Source organism: Chanos chanos, chromosome 7, assembly GCF_902362185.1.
Source record: "Chanos chanos chromosome 7, fChaCha1.1, whole genome shotgun sequence".
In the NCBI taxonomy this organism is placed as follows: Eukaryota; Metazoa; Chordata; class Actinopteri; order Gonorynchiformes; family Chanidae; genus Chanos; species Chanos chanos.
In genome coordinates, this window is record NC_044501.1 from 28,925,490 (window position 1) to 28,941,276 (window position 15,787).

General features: G+C 41.0%; 1 protein-coding gene across 1 annotated transcript in view; it reads left to right on the forward strand.

The window, feature by feature from the left end:
- The window catches only part of ptprn2 (protein tyrosine phosphatase receptor type N2), a 136,368-nt gene extending 122,222 nt beyond the window's left edge, over positions 1 to 14,146 (forward strand). The window contains exons 17-22 of the mRNA XM_030779149.1: positions 2,028 to 2,147; positions 2,549 to 2,715; positions 5,437 to 5,490; positions 8,381 to 8,445; positions 10,829 to 10,902; positions 14,075 to 14,146. Coding sequence (XP_030635009.1) covers positions 2,028 to 2,147; positions 2,549 to 2,715; positions 5,437 to 5,490; positions 8,381 to 8,445; positions 10,829 to 10,902; positions 14,075 to 14,146 — 552 coding nt within the window. The remainder of the gene's footprint in view (positions 1 to 2,027; positions 2,148 to 2,548; positions 2,716 to 5,436; positions 5,491 to 8,380; positions 8,446 to 10,828; positions 10,903 to 14,074) is intronic.
- The last annotated feature ends 1,641 nt before the right edge of the window (positions 14,147 to 15,787 follow it).

Consider the following 15,787-nt stretch of genomic DNA (forward strand, 5'->3'; position numbering starts at 1 on the left):
AAACTGTGGCAAATGAGGTGAAGCGAAATGGGGGTTTTGGAAAGGGGGGGGGGGGCAACACTTCAGATTTCTCCTGAATTTAATCCCAATTGGGGCCCTGCTTCCTTCCCAAAGGCCTGTGCTAATCCTCTACACTCTCTGTACATTCTAACTCTCTCTCTCTCTCTCTCTCACACACACACACACACACACAAGACTGTCGCAGTCACTGCTCTGGCTGGCATGTATCCTGTCAATCCCTGCCCTCAGGATGAGGAAGTCGTGTGAATGCACTTGCTGCGGTGTCTGTAACTGCTGTCAATCAAGATAGCAACCTCTAATTCTGACCCCGCCCCCCAACCCCCAAACCCCCCAAACACCGTGAATATTTGTTTCCACGCACAGCCATGCAGGACAGAGCAATACAAACTCTGAATGTTCTTTCATATGCAGCATCATTCATTCATTCACTGATTAGTTGGTAAGGGTTTCATATGCAGCATCATTCAGTCATTCACTGATTAGTTGGTAAGGGGTTTTTTTTGTTGTTGTTGTTCTGCTGCTTTTTTTTTCCAAGCTATGAATTTTGTTTTCACCCTCTTTTTGTTTATTTGTTTATTTATTCGTTTTACTGAACCTTCAGGTGTTACAGTCATTGTGGTTTAGAGCAGATTAAAGTTCTGTAAACTACATCAAACATGTCATGTGATACAACTTTCATCAAAATTTACGCACTAAAATACAGAGAGGAATCTCTTTGTTCCTAGATACAACACACAGTAGACCTTAAGGCAGGCTCAGTTGATGGAGGTACTAGCAGGTACTCACCCCTTTTCGAGGAAACATAAAACGACCAAAGTACTTAAAAATAAATAAATAAATCAAAGCTATTTCATATAAAATTCATTTCCTCGTAACGTTATAATGAATCCATCAACTTTTTATTTTCACCGTCGACATCTCCAACGTTGTATATGATTAAAAAACCTAACGTGTTCCGTTTAATGTCGCTTTTCGGGATGTTTTTATCGTGGCGTGATGTCACCGCGTGTCTCCTGTAACGAGTCTGCAGGGAGGGCAGACACACAAGTGTGATTAGTTTATGGTCAGGACCATTGTGTTTTTATTGCTCCCATAAAAGTCAGTGTTTTTCCCCTCATTTTCCTAATGGCAGCACTGGGCCTTTCCATCTTCCAAGGACACCGGAAAGTGTGATTATGGGAAATGGAGTGGGTCCGAGGAGCTTCGGTGGCTCATGGAAGGGGGGGTGGGGCTAGAGGGGAGGGTGTTGAGGTGAGGGGGTGGGGGGGATTTAGGCCTCACCTGCAATTAAGGGGGAGGGGGGGGCTTTGCCAAAAAACATGAACCAACCAATTACAGCCAACAAAAGGACTTGACCAGATTCGGCCCAGTACAGTCAAGGCATCTTTCAGTTGCATCCACCTAGAATCCATAGACGCTGGTTCAATCTGTGCTTGGTTATGTGATAAATGAGTGACTAGACATGTTACATTTGAAATACAAGCCATTTAACATTAAATAAATAAATAAACAAAATAAGGTTTACGTAGGTTTCCATAATAAGATGTGCCAGACTTACATTTTTACAGCTCATGTCAGTATGTCAGTCAGTACTCCAGTGTTAATGAGTGGACTTTACAGTATGGGTTGCTGTCATTAAGACTATAGACAGCTACAGCTTGGAAGAGCATGTCACCAGTGCATAACTATATGAGAAGTTGACAAATGACACATTGTATGTAAATGATTAAGGTTTATGTAAAATAATTGTTGGGAAGTATGTCATTATGTTCAGATTAGTAATTATAAAAAATCATTCCTAAAAAGTAGACCAAAGCGTTGGTCTAGTGCGGTTTTGAGACATGAGAACTTAGTGTGCATGAACTGTCAAAACTGGTCATTTCCAGTGACTTATGACACACTGTTTGTTTTGTTCTTAACTCCTCTAACAGTGACTAATTGTGTGTGTGTGTGTGTGTGTGTGTGTGTGTGTGTGTGTGTGTGTGTGTGTTTTCCACTGTGTGTAGATGGTTTGGGAAAGCGGATGCGTGGTGATCGTCATGCTAACACCACTAGCGGAGAACGGGACCAAGCAGTGTCACCAGTACTGGCCAGATGAAGGCTCCAACCTGTACCACATCTACGAGGTAATACACCAAAGGGGACAGGAAGGGTAACTCAACCCCAGGCAGAAATTCATATCTCATCTGGATTAGTTGGTGGTTAGTGCTTAAACATCTCAGATTAATTTGCAATAAATTCCAAGATAACTGGTCATCCAGTGAACAGACTCAAGTGTCATTTGGCTGTTCTTTATTTATTTATCTTTTTTAACGAAGGTACTTTTTAATTTTTTTTAAATAAATTTTTTTTCTCTGGGAGTACAGAGGATCTTTCTGGAACTGTTCTGAGATGCATTGGCTCATGGTGACCAGGTGTTCCTCAGAATCCATTAAATTTCTTGTTTTGATCTGAGCGCGGGCTTTAGGCCCCTCTGGGTGAAAGTCGTCTCAGCGCCGTGATTGATTCCGTTCCCACATCTCCGCAGGTGAACTTAGTCTCCGAGCACATCTGGTGCGAGGACTTCTTGGTTCGCAGTTTCTACCTAAAGAACGTTCAGACCAACGAGACTCGCACGGTCACGCAGTTCCACTTCCTGTCCTGGATGGACCAGAGCATTCCAGAATCTGCCAGAACTCTACTGGACTTCCGCAGGTAGAGTACCAGACTGCTGTGGAGCATGGAGATATTTACGACGTCTCTTTTGATCCTAACAACATCTATTTCAGGTCTAAGTTAATTATTGCTTACGCGCAAATCTGATAATAGGGGCATGGGAAGAATTTACATGTAGATTTCTTCGTCCTTGATTTGACCTTTGGTTCTTTTCCCCGAAGCCCTTGTTTTTCTTTTTTTCTTCCTTTTTTTTCTTCCACTTTCACCTTGGTGAATGATTTAAGCTCTCAGAAAGCAACGTCATCTCTGCTTGTTAGATACCCTTGATTGCACATCTCACACCAGACTTAGATCAGCGGAAATAAACAGCAAACATCCTATCACCACTCTTAATTCAGACAGCCAATTAAATTTGAAAACGTCCAACAATAAAACTTGGTTGAAGGAAAAGCTGTTGACTGTGTAAAATTGAGCCGTTTTTCGCCTGATGTGAGCTTTGCTGAAGAAGTTGCAATGACACCCCAGGGTACAAGGCTGAGGAATTGAACTATCCCTGTAAATGAGAATATATATATATATACCTTCATTGGCCTGTTCGATTCTGCACTCTCCAAAGCTCTCCAATGCCATTGAACGCTTAAATATCACCTATTTTTCCTGCTGTTCGCATAATGTTAGATTTCTTCTCGTTGGGGGAGATTTCTTTTGTCTTTTTGGGAAAGATTTTTTAAAAACTCATGTTTTGATAAGCTAAAGAGTGTGGAGAAGAGTTGAAATGGAAAGTCTCATTCCCAGTAAGAACATGCGGGATATGAATTAGCCTCTTGGCAGTTTAGTAAGCTAGTCACAGCGCAACACGTCATGCTAATCTGTGGGAAACTCCCTTAATTCAATGTAGAACTTATAGCCAACTCTATGCGCTGCAAACTGAAGTAAAAGGTTCTAGAATAGCCTTCAGTCGTGATCAGAAAAGCTGAACTCCTACGTCTGTTTTCTGGCTGTTTTTGCACCTGTTTTAAATATTCTGCTCACACTTATATTAATCACTAAATCACAGGAATCTCCGCACCGGTCCGTTCACTGTCTCTGTTGAAGCTCGCTGCTCTCTTGCTAGCATGTTTGAATTGAAGTTTTTTCTATACACATGCACACACACACAGACACACACAGTTTTTTGATTTACAATTGTAATACCCTGGGTTTTGTTTTTCGGTCGGCCAGCTCTTTAGCGGTTGCCAGTGTCATTTTTGTGATGTTGCAGCTAGTAATATGAGCCCAGTTGCATAGTCACAAAAGTGATCATTGGAGACTGTGTCTTTTCTGCCAGGCCCTTGCTCTTCCTTGCCTCCCTCTTTCTTTCTCTCTTTCTTTCTCTTTTCCTCTAACAACCTTTTTCCCCCCATCTTTTTCCACGCATGATGATTTATCTCTTCACCTTCTGCTCACCAGTGTTCTCACCTGGTTTGTATCCTCAGCCCATGTCATTCTCAAATTCTTTTGCATCAAATCAAGGCTGCAGAGGTCACTTTTTATTTCTCCTTTTTCTTCTTCTTCTTTTCTTCCTTTCTTTGTAAAGATTTTTAAATTTTTCTTATGTTTTTGAAGGATGGTTGTTGTTTTGAAATTTTTAAGCAGTTCTCTGACATTCTCAAAAATGGACAAATATGTGTTGAATTTTGTTGCTGTTGACGTAAGCATTCTTTTTTTTTTTTCTTTTAATTTTTTTTTTAAGTTTTACGGTATAATTTTTTTTTTGTTCCTTATCCCTTAATTCCTGCCTTTTGAAAGAATGGAACAGACGTAATCAACCTTGAGGTATTAAGAAAGTAGCGGAGAGCATAAACAGATTGAACAGGAAAAAAAATCTTTACAACTCAGAAAATGACAAAAAAAAAAAAAAAGTAGAATCAATGGAGTTGGTTGTGTTTCCATGGTAACGCACCACGTATGTAAAAGGAGTGTTGGCCTTCAAACGTTTGCGGTGGCGTGTAACATTGATAATTGTGCAAGGTTAATGTGTTTCGGATCACGACATATCACCACCACATCCGTCATTCAACTAATGGTCTGTCACAATATGGAAGCTCAAAAAAGGCTGTCATTTGTTATAATTGCATAACATGAACTTTTTTTTTTAATGATTTTGATTGACACAGAATTTAAATGGAGGATGAGGATGTTGTGATTTTTTTTTTTTTTTCATTTTCAGCTGTTTGCTGTTTCACTCTTGGACTTTTAATTTTCAACACATAACAGTTTATCTTAAATGTTGTTTATGTATATCTATCTATCTATCTATCTATCTATCTATCTATCTATCTATATATATATATATCTTTCAATGAGACCAAAAATTTTAAGAAATACAAGACTAAATGAGTTTGGGAGACTTACTGGTTCAAACATCAAACATAATATCAGCAGCTAATCCATGAAAAGCAGACAATGAATTCCCCCCTCCTAAATATGTCTGAACCAGTGACTGGTTTTGCACATGTTGAAATCTTTAAATCTTTGCCTCAGAGTATATGTTGGAGGAACATAGTCAACCTAAGTCTTAGAGGCCTCAAAGAAAACCAATTTGTGTAGACTGGTAGAAAAAAAAACAAAAAAACAGTTTGATGGCATTGGACAACAGCTGTGGCGGAGTCTTCTCTTTAGAGATGCTCTTGGCAAACATCTCCAGTGAGTGTGTGGGTTTCATTCATGTTGTATTACATACAGTATTCATGGCTCTTCTTTTTGTCTGTTTCATTACAGAAAGGTTAACAAGTGCTACCGGGGACGCTCCTGTCCCATTATTGTCCACTGCAGGTACGTATCAAACAGAATAAAGAAATATTAGACAATGCCACGATAGCAGTCTTACCATTTACTGTTGCAAATCCTGTCCAGTCATTACACGCACACACACACACACACGCACACACACACATTTATTCTCCAGCCAAACTGGTTTTAATAAGCGGATGTATTTCACTACACTTCAAGCATAGACACCCCAGTGTTTCACACTTGAGATGGGACACATATTTTGTGTGTGCGTGTCGGCGTTTTCACGTTTTCAAACTTTCATCTGAAGACCGTACCGCTGGTTCTCGGTGGGCTGGTTTTGACAATAGGCTGAATGTGGGAGTCTATGAAGGCAGATGGAATGCCTGTGTGAAGTGATTGAAGCCTTTTGATTAATACCCTCCAGCCCTTCCTGAATAGGATGAGTCAGTAAGACTGGCCAGCCCTTTGGAACAATGCATTGTGGACCTTCGTAAGAAAGGGCAGAGATCATCTGACCCCCCAGACCCCGGTTTTTGTTGGGGGTTTTTTTCTTCCCTCGCTAACGTCTCGCTATCCGACCGTCAGGTGTCCAACATATCTCGCATTTTTCATACGCACGCTTCGCTAAACACGCACATTGGAATAAGAATAGCAGCCCTCGAATAAGTTTGGTTATGCTTTAAATTAGGCCCCAAGTGGAGTGGATTGAGTGTTTGTAATATATTCAGTTTATAATGTTTTGTTTAAAATCCCACCGGGATGGAGTTGCACTCATGTGCAGCTCCAAATTTTTTTAAATATCTAATTTACTGTGTGTTAGCGAGTCCATGTTATCCTGTGTATGAAAGGTGAAAGACAATCCTAATGATTTTTGATAAGTAACACCACTCATGTATTATTTTCACAACGGAAACATCTCCAGTAGAGCAAAAAAAAAAAAAAAAAAAAAAGGATTTCACATGAGGAGTCAAGCATAGGAGCTTCAAGTATGACACATAGAGTCTGCAGTTAAGAGAAATGAGCAACAAGACACAGTTCTGAGCAACAGATATAATTCTGTTTGTTTACACCAGTTCCTCATGTTGCCATGGTTTCTCTGTGTCTCGCTGACTGTTTCGTGGACAGTCGTTCATAATTCCTTGTTTACGTTAACCCCATGTCACCCTCCATTAATTATCTCATCCTCTGCTAGGAGAAAGACAAGAAACAGAGAGATATCTGTCACACATAATAATATAAAGGTATAAGTAAATAAATAAATAAATAAAAGCAGTCCTACTTTAAAGTCATTTTATATGGGTATTATGATTCAAAAAAAAAAAAAAGAAGAAAGTCATCCATTTCTCTCTATCGTATTGCAACGTTAAGAATATGTTTCCGGAACATTCCACCTGACTGCGCTGGATTTAAATGTGAAAAAGCATAAGAGCCATCTGTTTCGGAGGCACGTAGATTCCGACCACATTCAGCCGCGTTTTCCTACATGAATCTGCGTGAATGTAAAGACTAGCATTAAGGCTCTGGGCTGGACCCTGTTGCCTTTGATTACTTTGCCTTTTATCGGAGAAGTGTCTGCGGTTTGTAATTAACTTACAGACAGTTTGCAGTTAAGACGAGCGCTACGTGCCATCGCCCCCGTAAGTGTGTAGATTCCAGAATTTTCCCCCGTGGCCAAAGGGCTCACAAGAATTAAAATGTGTTGCTTTTCCAGTCCTGGGGAGACGCCAGAACGCTTGTTTTCTCTAATGTACTTTCTGTCAGCTGCCCCTCCTCATCCATTAGACACACACACACACACACACACACACACACACACAGACAAACAAATGCAATTACGCACAAAGACAGTAGACATGTCTTTTGTCCTAAAGCACACTGGTCATTTTACACATGTCCAAAGATGAAATTATATAAATCTTTTTTTTTTGGGGGGGGGGGGGGTTCTTAATAAAAAAAGGAAATGTTGTTACAAGTCAGCGTAGTGGAAATGAAAATTCTCCATAACGGCTTCATTGACAGCCCACTGTGTAGTGAAACCTTTTCACTGGACGCAGTGGGCACTCTCTTCTTTTGTCTGTCATTACAAGCATTGTTATTCCCTTCAGGGCCATTTTTATGTTTGAGAACTTGTATTTAGAAAAAAAAAATCTTATTCCATCCAAAGGCTTTTGGTTTTTTTTCTTCTTTTTCTTTCTTTTTTTTTTTTTAGTTTTTTTTTCTCTCCATATTTGAGCAGTGTGGTGCATGCTGACTTGAAAAGGATTATTGTGTAGACACATGGGTGATGAAAAGGCAAACACTAACGCCAAGGTGCAATCAAGAAAAGAGCAATTTGTTTTCATTTACAAAACACACTCCTTTCTGCTATACCAAAAGAGCTTTGCATCTTTTTTTTTTCTTTCCTCTTTCTGAAGTACTAATGAGTCTCTCTCTCTCTCTTTCTCTCACTCTCTCTCTCTCTCTTTCTTTCTCTCACTCTCTCTCACTCTCTCTCTCTCTCTCTCTCTTTCTCTCACTCTCTCTCTCTCTCTTTCTTTCTCTCACTCTCTCTCTCTCTCTCTTTCTTTCTCTCACTCTCTCTCTCTCTCTCTCTCTTTCTCTCACTCTCTCTCTCTCTCTCTCTCTCTTTCTCTCACTCTCTCTCTCTCACTCTCTCTCTCTCTCTCTCTCTTTCTCTCACTCTCTCTCTCTCTCTTTCTTTCTCTCACTCTCTCTCTCTCTCTCTTTCTTTCTCTCTCTCTCTCTCTCTCTCTCTCTCTTTCTCTCACTCTCTCTCTCTCTCTCTCTTTCTCTCACTCTCTCTCTCTCACTCTCTCTCTCTCTCTCTCTCTTTCTCTCACTCTCTCTCTCTCTCTTTCTTTCTCTCTCACTCTCTCTCTCTCTCTCTTTCTTTCTCTCTCACTCTCTCTCTCTCTCTCATTGTTTGCAGTGACGGCGCAGGGAGGAGTGGAACATACATTTTGATTGACATGGTCCTCAATAAGATGGCTAAAGGTAGGAGTTGATAGGCTTTTCTCGCTTGTGTGGAGGCGTTGTCATGACAACCTCGCAAAGCCTCGATTTCTAGCAGAAGGTCTCGCAATGCATTAGAGAGTGATTGGGGTGTCTGAGTGAAAACTGGAGGATGAGAGAGAAAGAGAGAGAGAGAGGAGACGGAGGAAGAGCAGAGAAAGGAGAGACATGGCCGCACAGGGGCGAAAATAAAAAAATTCTATCCAGCTGAAAGAAAGATAGGCCCATGAATTTTCAGTGTGTCCATTTCATATGCATGTTTTTATTCCATTTTTGGACCTTCTGGGAATATTTGTTGATATATTCAGAGGTGTTCTGAAGCGTTTTTGGGCAAGTGGCGGTGAACTGAAATGGGTGAGGTTGTCTTTTTGTGTGTGCGGCGCTGTGACCATCGTATGACACAGAGTGTCCACAGAGTTCTCAGAGCCACAGTCGCAATGAAATCAAAGTGAAGGAGCTCATGTGTAACCAGCCAGACAGATAGAGAATACCCCCCCCCCACCATCACCACTACCACCCACCACCATCACACTCTCTAAAAAAACCCAGCTTACCTCAGGCCTCCCAATCTCCTCCTCTCCTCCTTACTCTCTCCATTCTCACCCCCCCCCCTCCATTCGAGTAGGTCAGCCATGCAGTTGCCCCCCACCTCTCTCTCTCTCTCTCTGTATGGTCAGTGGTCTCCTGTGACCCCCCCAACCACCGCAGCCGTGGCTCTCTTCAAAATGAGAGATCAAAGGGCACATGGAGGCCAGGGTGTCCCCCACTGCGGGGCCCCTTTCCCAGGCTGTCAGGGGCCTGGGTCCCTGGCCTTCTCCATTCCCTCGTCTTCCCCTCTTTTGTCTGCACCCCAGGAAAGAGGGTGGGGGTGGGGGGTGGGGGTACATGCAGTCCAGGTTACTGCCTCCAATGTTCACTAGCTTGATCAAAGCTGCGGACATCAAGTTTGCCTCCTTTTTCCTTATTTTCCTTATTCTCCTCCTCTTCCTCATTTCTTTACCCACAGCCCAGCCCACTCCCTCCCCAACAGCCTTCACGTTTTCTCTCCCTTTTTTTAACCATCATCTCTAGGAATGAATTGTAAATTACCCTAGAACGCTGTTTTATTTCCAAAGCCCTTTCTTGTTAGAGAATGCTTTTTCCCTTCTCTCTCTCTCTCTCTCTCTCTCGCTCTCTCTCTGTCATTCTCTCTGTCCCTCTTTCTCTCTCTTTCTGTCTCTCCCCTAAACTTAGGGATCCCACACTTCTTAAAACATGAAAGTGTTAGAGCACTTTTTGAGGAGGGAACCCAGCTGCACTCAGGCTCTTTCAAACGCGTCTATAAGGATTCCCACTTTATTTTTCTCCTTCTCTCTCTCCCTCTCTCTCCCTCTCTCCACATCTCTGAGGGAGAAGGAGGTTCTCTTTTATTTGGGAGAAAGAGTGAATGCGGAATGAGCCCTTGATATGCTTTCTCCTCATTTATAAGAAAACCCAACAATGGTCCAGTAGTTAAAGTCATTCAAGCTAAAGGTGAAAGGAGTTTTTTTTTTCCCCCTTTTCTGCCTCCAGTCTTCGCTCACTCTGTTCTGTGTGTAGAATATTCAGCCAATTCAGCAGCCCCTACACAATAACTCTAATGCCTACGAGCCACAGTGAATGGAAGGGTTGGAATTGTGAGGTTTGTTTGTGTTCGATTAAAAAAAAAAAAAAAATCACCATTTGCTCCCGAAGATTGTTAGACGTATTTAGACATAAACTCTGTTTTTGCTTCGGTCTTCAAGTCATCCTGATGGTATCGACTAGTATTAGGGGGTTGACTTGATAGACAACCGGCGCTTAGATGGTGATTTTCTGAAGATCCTCACATTGTAACATGAACTGCACCTCCAGTTTGTCTCGAAAATATTCTGAACTCGACATGAAGGCTGCCATTAATAACCTTTACTATAGTGTATTTTGTTTCTTACTGTGTCACAGTAAGCCTTAATTACAGTGTAATAAATCATATACTACATAGGTATAAGCCGTTTGTGACCTGGTTTTTAGATAAGAGTGTCCTTAGTGAAAGAGTCTGTGAGTCTTGGTTACATCATGCTGAAAATTGGCCACCAAGGCAGGCCTGCATGCTCCTGGCAGCTCAGGGGTGGGGAGAGGAGAGGAGAAGAGAGGAGGGGAGAGGAGAGGAGACGAGAGGAGAGGAGAAGAGAGGAGGGGGTGAGTGTAATCACATTCAGCGCCTCCAAAGGGAACTCAGGCCACCGAGAGAAGGAGAGAGAGAGAGAGAGAGAGAGAGAAAAAAGGCGGGGGGGGGGGTAGATTGGCAGATGCATGTAGGATTACAGCCGCGGCTTTGAACTCTGTCCAACTCCGCTCCATGTTGCAGGTGCTAAAGAGATTGATATTGCTGCTACCCTGGAGCATTTGCGAGACCAGAGAGCTGGAATGGTACAGACCAAGGTAAGGAGCCTCTGAACAACCCACCGCACTGCATTATGGGTATAAGGGGTGGGGGGGGGGAGGTACTCCACATAAGGGTCTCAACATCTTTCAGAAAAGGAGGAAGAAGGGGATGGGTTTTTTTGTCTTTTTCTTTTTCTTTTTTTTTTTTTTTTTGCAGCTCGACAAAGGGAGAGCTTTGGACAAATGGTAACAGGTGTTTTTTTTTTGGAAGACGTGAACATGGGTGTTTCCTAATTTCAGTCCCGCGGAGATAAAGGACCTGTTACATTTCATTTTGGCAGCGCACCTGACTGGACTCAGCCACTGAGTCTGTTCATTAGTCACATCAGATGTGTTAGTGCTGGAATCAGCGCCGCAATTCACAGTGAAATAATAATCCAAGGGCTAGAGCTGCAAATATCAGGGTTTCAGTTCAAATGTCATTTTCAATTTTTTCTTTTTTTTTCCATTTATTTTAGTTATCAATAGTGTGTAAGGATAAGATTTATGAAGTGCATTCTGTCTGAAAACTTGTTTTGTTTTTTGGTTGGGTTTTTTTTAGGATACATGGGGAATGCTCTCCCTATCCATACTAAATGAAATAACATACAGGTTTTCTTTTTAAATGGACATGTTTCTGATAAAAGTATCAAAGTATTTTTACAGGTAATATAGGCAAGTGTGCGCACACACGCAATCTTTAACCAAAGCTCAACCTTAGGCCTGTAAAAACCTTAGGGACGTTGGTTTATAAAGTAAGGTCATGATGGAGTGATAGGAACCCCACCCCCCTTGGCCTCCCAAGCACCCTGCATGGCATTAACACAGTCACACTGGCCTAATTAAGAATATGAGATCAATTTGTAATTTAAAAAACCCCGCAGTCAATACGACACGTAAAAGGAAATTGATCGCTCCTTCAGGTTACATACATTGTGCATTGCAGAGAGAGAAGTAGGTTTTATATATTTTTTATTTTTCATGTTCCAGACGATGTCTCAGCAGCACGAAAAAAAAAATGGAAAATTTTATTGATAATCTTGTTCGCTAAGAGCCCCTCCTGTTGTGTCTCCATGTTTTTAAGATTTTACCTCCCAACACTCTCTCTCTCTCTCTCTCCCTCCCTCTCTCTTTCTTTCTTTCTCTCTCTCTCTCTCTCTCCTTCTCTCTCTCTCTCTCTCTCTCTCTCTCTCTTTCTCTCTTTCTATCTCTTTCTACCTCTTTCTCTCTCTCTCTTTCTCTCTCTGTCTCTCTCTCGCTCTCTTTCTCTCTCTCTCTCTCTCTCTCTTTCTCTCTCTCTCTCTCTCTCCCTCTCTCGTTCTCTCTTTCTATCTCTTTCTCTCTCTCTCGTTCTCTCTCTCTCTCCCTCTCTCTCTCTCTCTCTCCCTTACTTCTTTTTTCTCCTGAGTATCTAATTCATTTATCCAGACGCGTGACAAATGTGGGATGTCTGATTAGCGGGGGGAGAAAGTGGAGCTCTGGGCGTATTTGGGTTTTGATGGTTTTAAGGAAAACACGCTGGGAAGGGGGGGGGGGGGGCGCTGCGGTGACACCCAAACAAGCAGTCCAGCACTCTCACTCATTTAAAAGCATGGCACTAAAATGTCAATTACAAACCCAACTCCTCAGGTGGAATTAGTTGCCAGCACCTCCACGCCATTTCGCGTGTCTCTGACTGGAGGGTGTGTTTTTTGGGGGGGGTTTTTGTGGTGCAGAGACGACCGCGGACTGATCGGGTGTTTTATTGATGTGCGTGTCAGTCGCTAATGAGACACAACCCTGTATGATTTTATTACAGTTTATTTGTTTGTTTGTTTGTTTGTTTTGTGTACGTTTTTAAATGGAAATATATGGGTTTTTCATTAAGTTAATTTGCACTTTCGTGTAAGCTAAAAGCAATTCAAATGAAAAGAGAGGGAGAGAGAAAGAAGTGCTGATTTGTTTTAGCAGCATTTTAAATGTAACTACTTTGTTTTGTTGAGTTTCGGTTTGCTGCCTTCAGATGCCTTAATATGCAGCTACGTTTATATATATATATATATATATATATATATATATATATATATATATATATATAAATAATTGTTTGTCAATTCAGTATGACTTAATTTTTTTTTTTTTTTGTCGTTTGGAGCTTTGTGAAATCTTTGTGTATCTCCTGTCACAGGCTGTCTGTGCCAGGGCTTTCTAAGCAATATCACACATCTTAGCTCTCTCAACTCATTCAATACATGCCCAATAGCGTAACTAAAATTCCAGCTAATTCATATAAGAGATACACAAATATTTTACTGTAAAAAAAAAAGGGTGAAGCGCTTCTTAGGTGTCAATATTTGATCACCCTCTTGTGGAGAGATTTTGAACTGCAGTGTCCATGATATTTACTGAATAGAGTGAGAGTGAGGAGTAGGTGGATTACACATAATATTTAAACTCCACCAATTTTCATTTGAATCTTGTTCAATTTCCAGTAATGTGTGGGTTTTCTGAAGAAGACTAAAATGGCATTCTCATAAAAACACAACGGTGCCACTCAGTTTGACCGGTTAGAACGACTAAATCCAAATTCTGGTAGGAGTTTATCCATGTTTTAGCTTTTTTTATGTTTTTTTTTTCCCTGTGTTTCAAAGCTCACTCTCCCTCTCGCCCACCTCAGTGAGTTTTTATTTTGATGCCCGCGGCTAGAGGCGAGGGCTGGAATTTCAAACAATGTGGTTTTTTGTGTGTTTTTTTTTTCCTCTTTTTCTGAGAGGGCTTTACTCTTCAGACAGCCATCGATCTGTGCAGGACAGCCCCAGGAGACAGACCGACACTGAGTCACCGCCAAAACCACGCAGCCCTGAGTCACACACTCACACACAGACACAGACATACACACACAAATAGACACACACACACTCACACACAGTTGCTGAGCACATATACCGACAGTGAGTGCAGGCATATAAACACACACGTGCAGTCACACTTGTGGACAATCCCTTTTTTTTAACCTTTTTTTTTTTCAAATAAAGTTGGAAAGGAGATTCTGAATGCAGTCAAAACCACTGACCCATCTATTTCTCTCTCTCTCTCTCCACTCTCTCCCCTCTTTCTCCCTCCCTCCCTCCCTCCCCCTCTCTCTCTCTCTCTCTCTTTCTCTCTCTCTCTCTCTCTCCCTCTCTCTCTCTCTCTCTCTCTCTCTCTACAGGAGCAGTTTGAGTTTGCTCTGACTGCAGTGGCAGAGGAGGTGAATGCCATTCTCAAAGCTCTTCCTCAGTGATCATGTCCTCCACACACTGGCCTCCTGTCCTTCAAACTTAACACACCTCTCCCTCTTTCTGCCTCCCTCTCTCTCTCTTCCGCTCGCTCTGTCCTCTCTTTTTTTTGGTGAATACGTGCTTGCTTTCTTTTCTGTGCTGTAACCTGCTGTATTCCTAGAGTTGTCTGACATATTTGTTTCTGTGCTGGTGTTGAAACATAAATATACATATATGATATATAAATCCTCATATATTAAAACAAGACCTTGATATAAGACTCTTTTATTATAGACGTTACATATTATAGTCTTAACTCTTAATTCTTGGAGTCCTTATGGAGGATGAAAACTAATTAGATCAATAGAGAATATTGTACTGATGATGATACAGCCTTGGTGTGGTGTCTTATTCCCCAGTAGCTGTTCATATATCTGGCGTTTATCTGTGTTTGTGTGGAACAGATTTGTCCTAGAGGCAGATAATAACAACAGTGCTCAGACTCAATGTGACTACACCTACTTTATTAAAAGTGAATAGGAAATATATGAATCGAATTGTTTAAAAATGATATTGCTACATATTTGAATTCTAACCGTGGTATGTTAGATCTCGTCACGGAAAATGTACTTCTATATTGTGACTATTTGTGAATCTCGACAGACTATTGCATATGCGTGCCATAGATGTGGACCAAATTCCATGATCAAAAGGTTTTGACCAAATTGTAAATAGTATTTTTGTGTGTATAGGAAATATATATATATATATATCTATTAAGTTGATAATAAACTTGGAAGAGATTGAACTGGATTTTGTCTCAGGGTTTTCTTCAGCTTTTGGTTACATTCCTGTTGGAGAAAAATTGAACAGGGCAGAATAGAGATGAATCTGGCAACCAAAAGGTTGCCAGTTCATTTCCTTGATCTGATCCCCTGTGCAAAACTTTGTTAAACTTTGATTGGTTCTCTGTGTGCTGCTACAGCCTCAGCTCCTACCAGGTAGTGTTTGGAAAATGAGAAGAAATTCCCCTTGTTTGGAAAATGAAAAGATATTCAATCCCCATGTTGGAAAAAATGGGAAAATATTCTCCATTCACTGAGCTCCTAAGTAAAGAAAAAAAGTTATCGTCCAATTCATGCCCATTGTCTCTGGTTTTGGATTTAAAAAAAAAAACAAATTACAAACTCTAAGACAATGCATGTTGCTTTACACGGAAAGGTATCACTCATAGTTTCAAGTGAAAGTAAGCGTTTGAGTCATGGTTAAAGTGTTGAAATACACACCTGTTCAATCTTCTGTTCAATCTTGTGCTTATGTAGTGACAAATGTGCACTTAGATTTTATTTGATTGATTCTGTAGTTTTAGAACCATCACTTGGAGGTAAGATCTAACAAGCATCGTAAATATTGTGGTCAAACTCAGGAAATAGAATATTTCTTTTATGCCAGATAAAGGCAAAAGCTGTTAGACTAGCTTAAAGTGTTGGATGGTGAAAAAAAAAATACAACTTTGTGGTTTTATTTTAGCCATAAAACACTTCCTTAATGTTCTCCATGTAATATGTTGGAAGCAGAAAAAACTGTAGGGCATTGACACACTGCCACACTGGTTTCAGAGCTCAAAATTATCATCAGAAATTAATGGGAGGAAAAAAATGAAA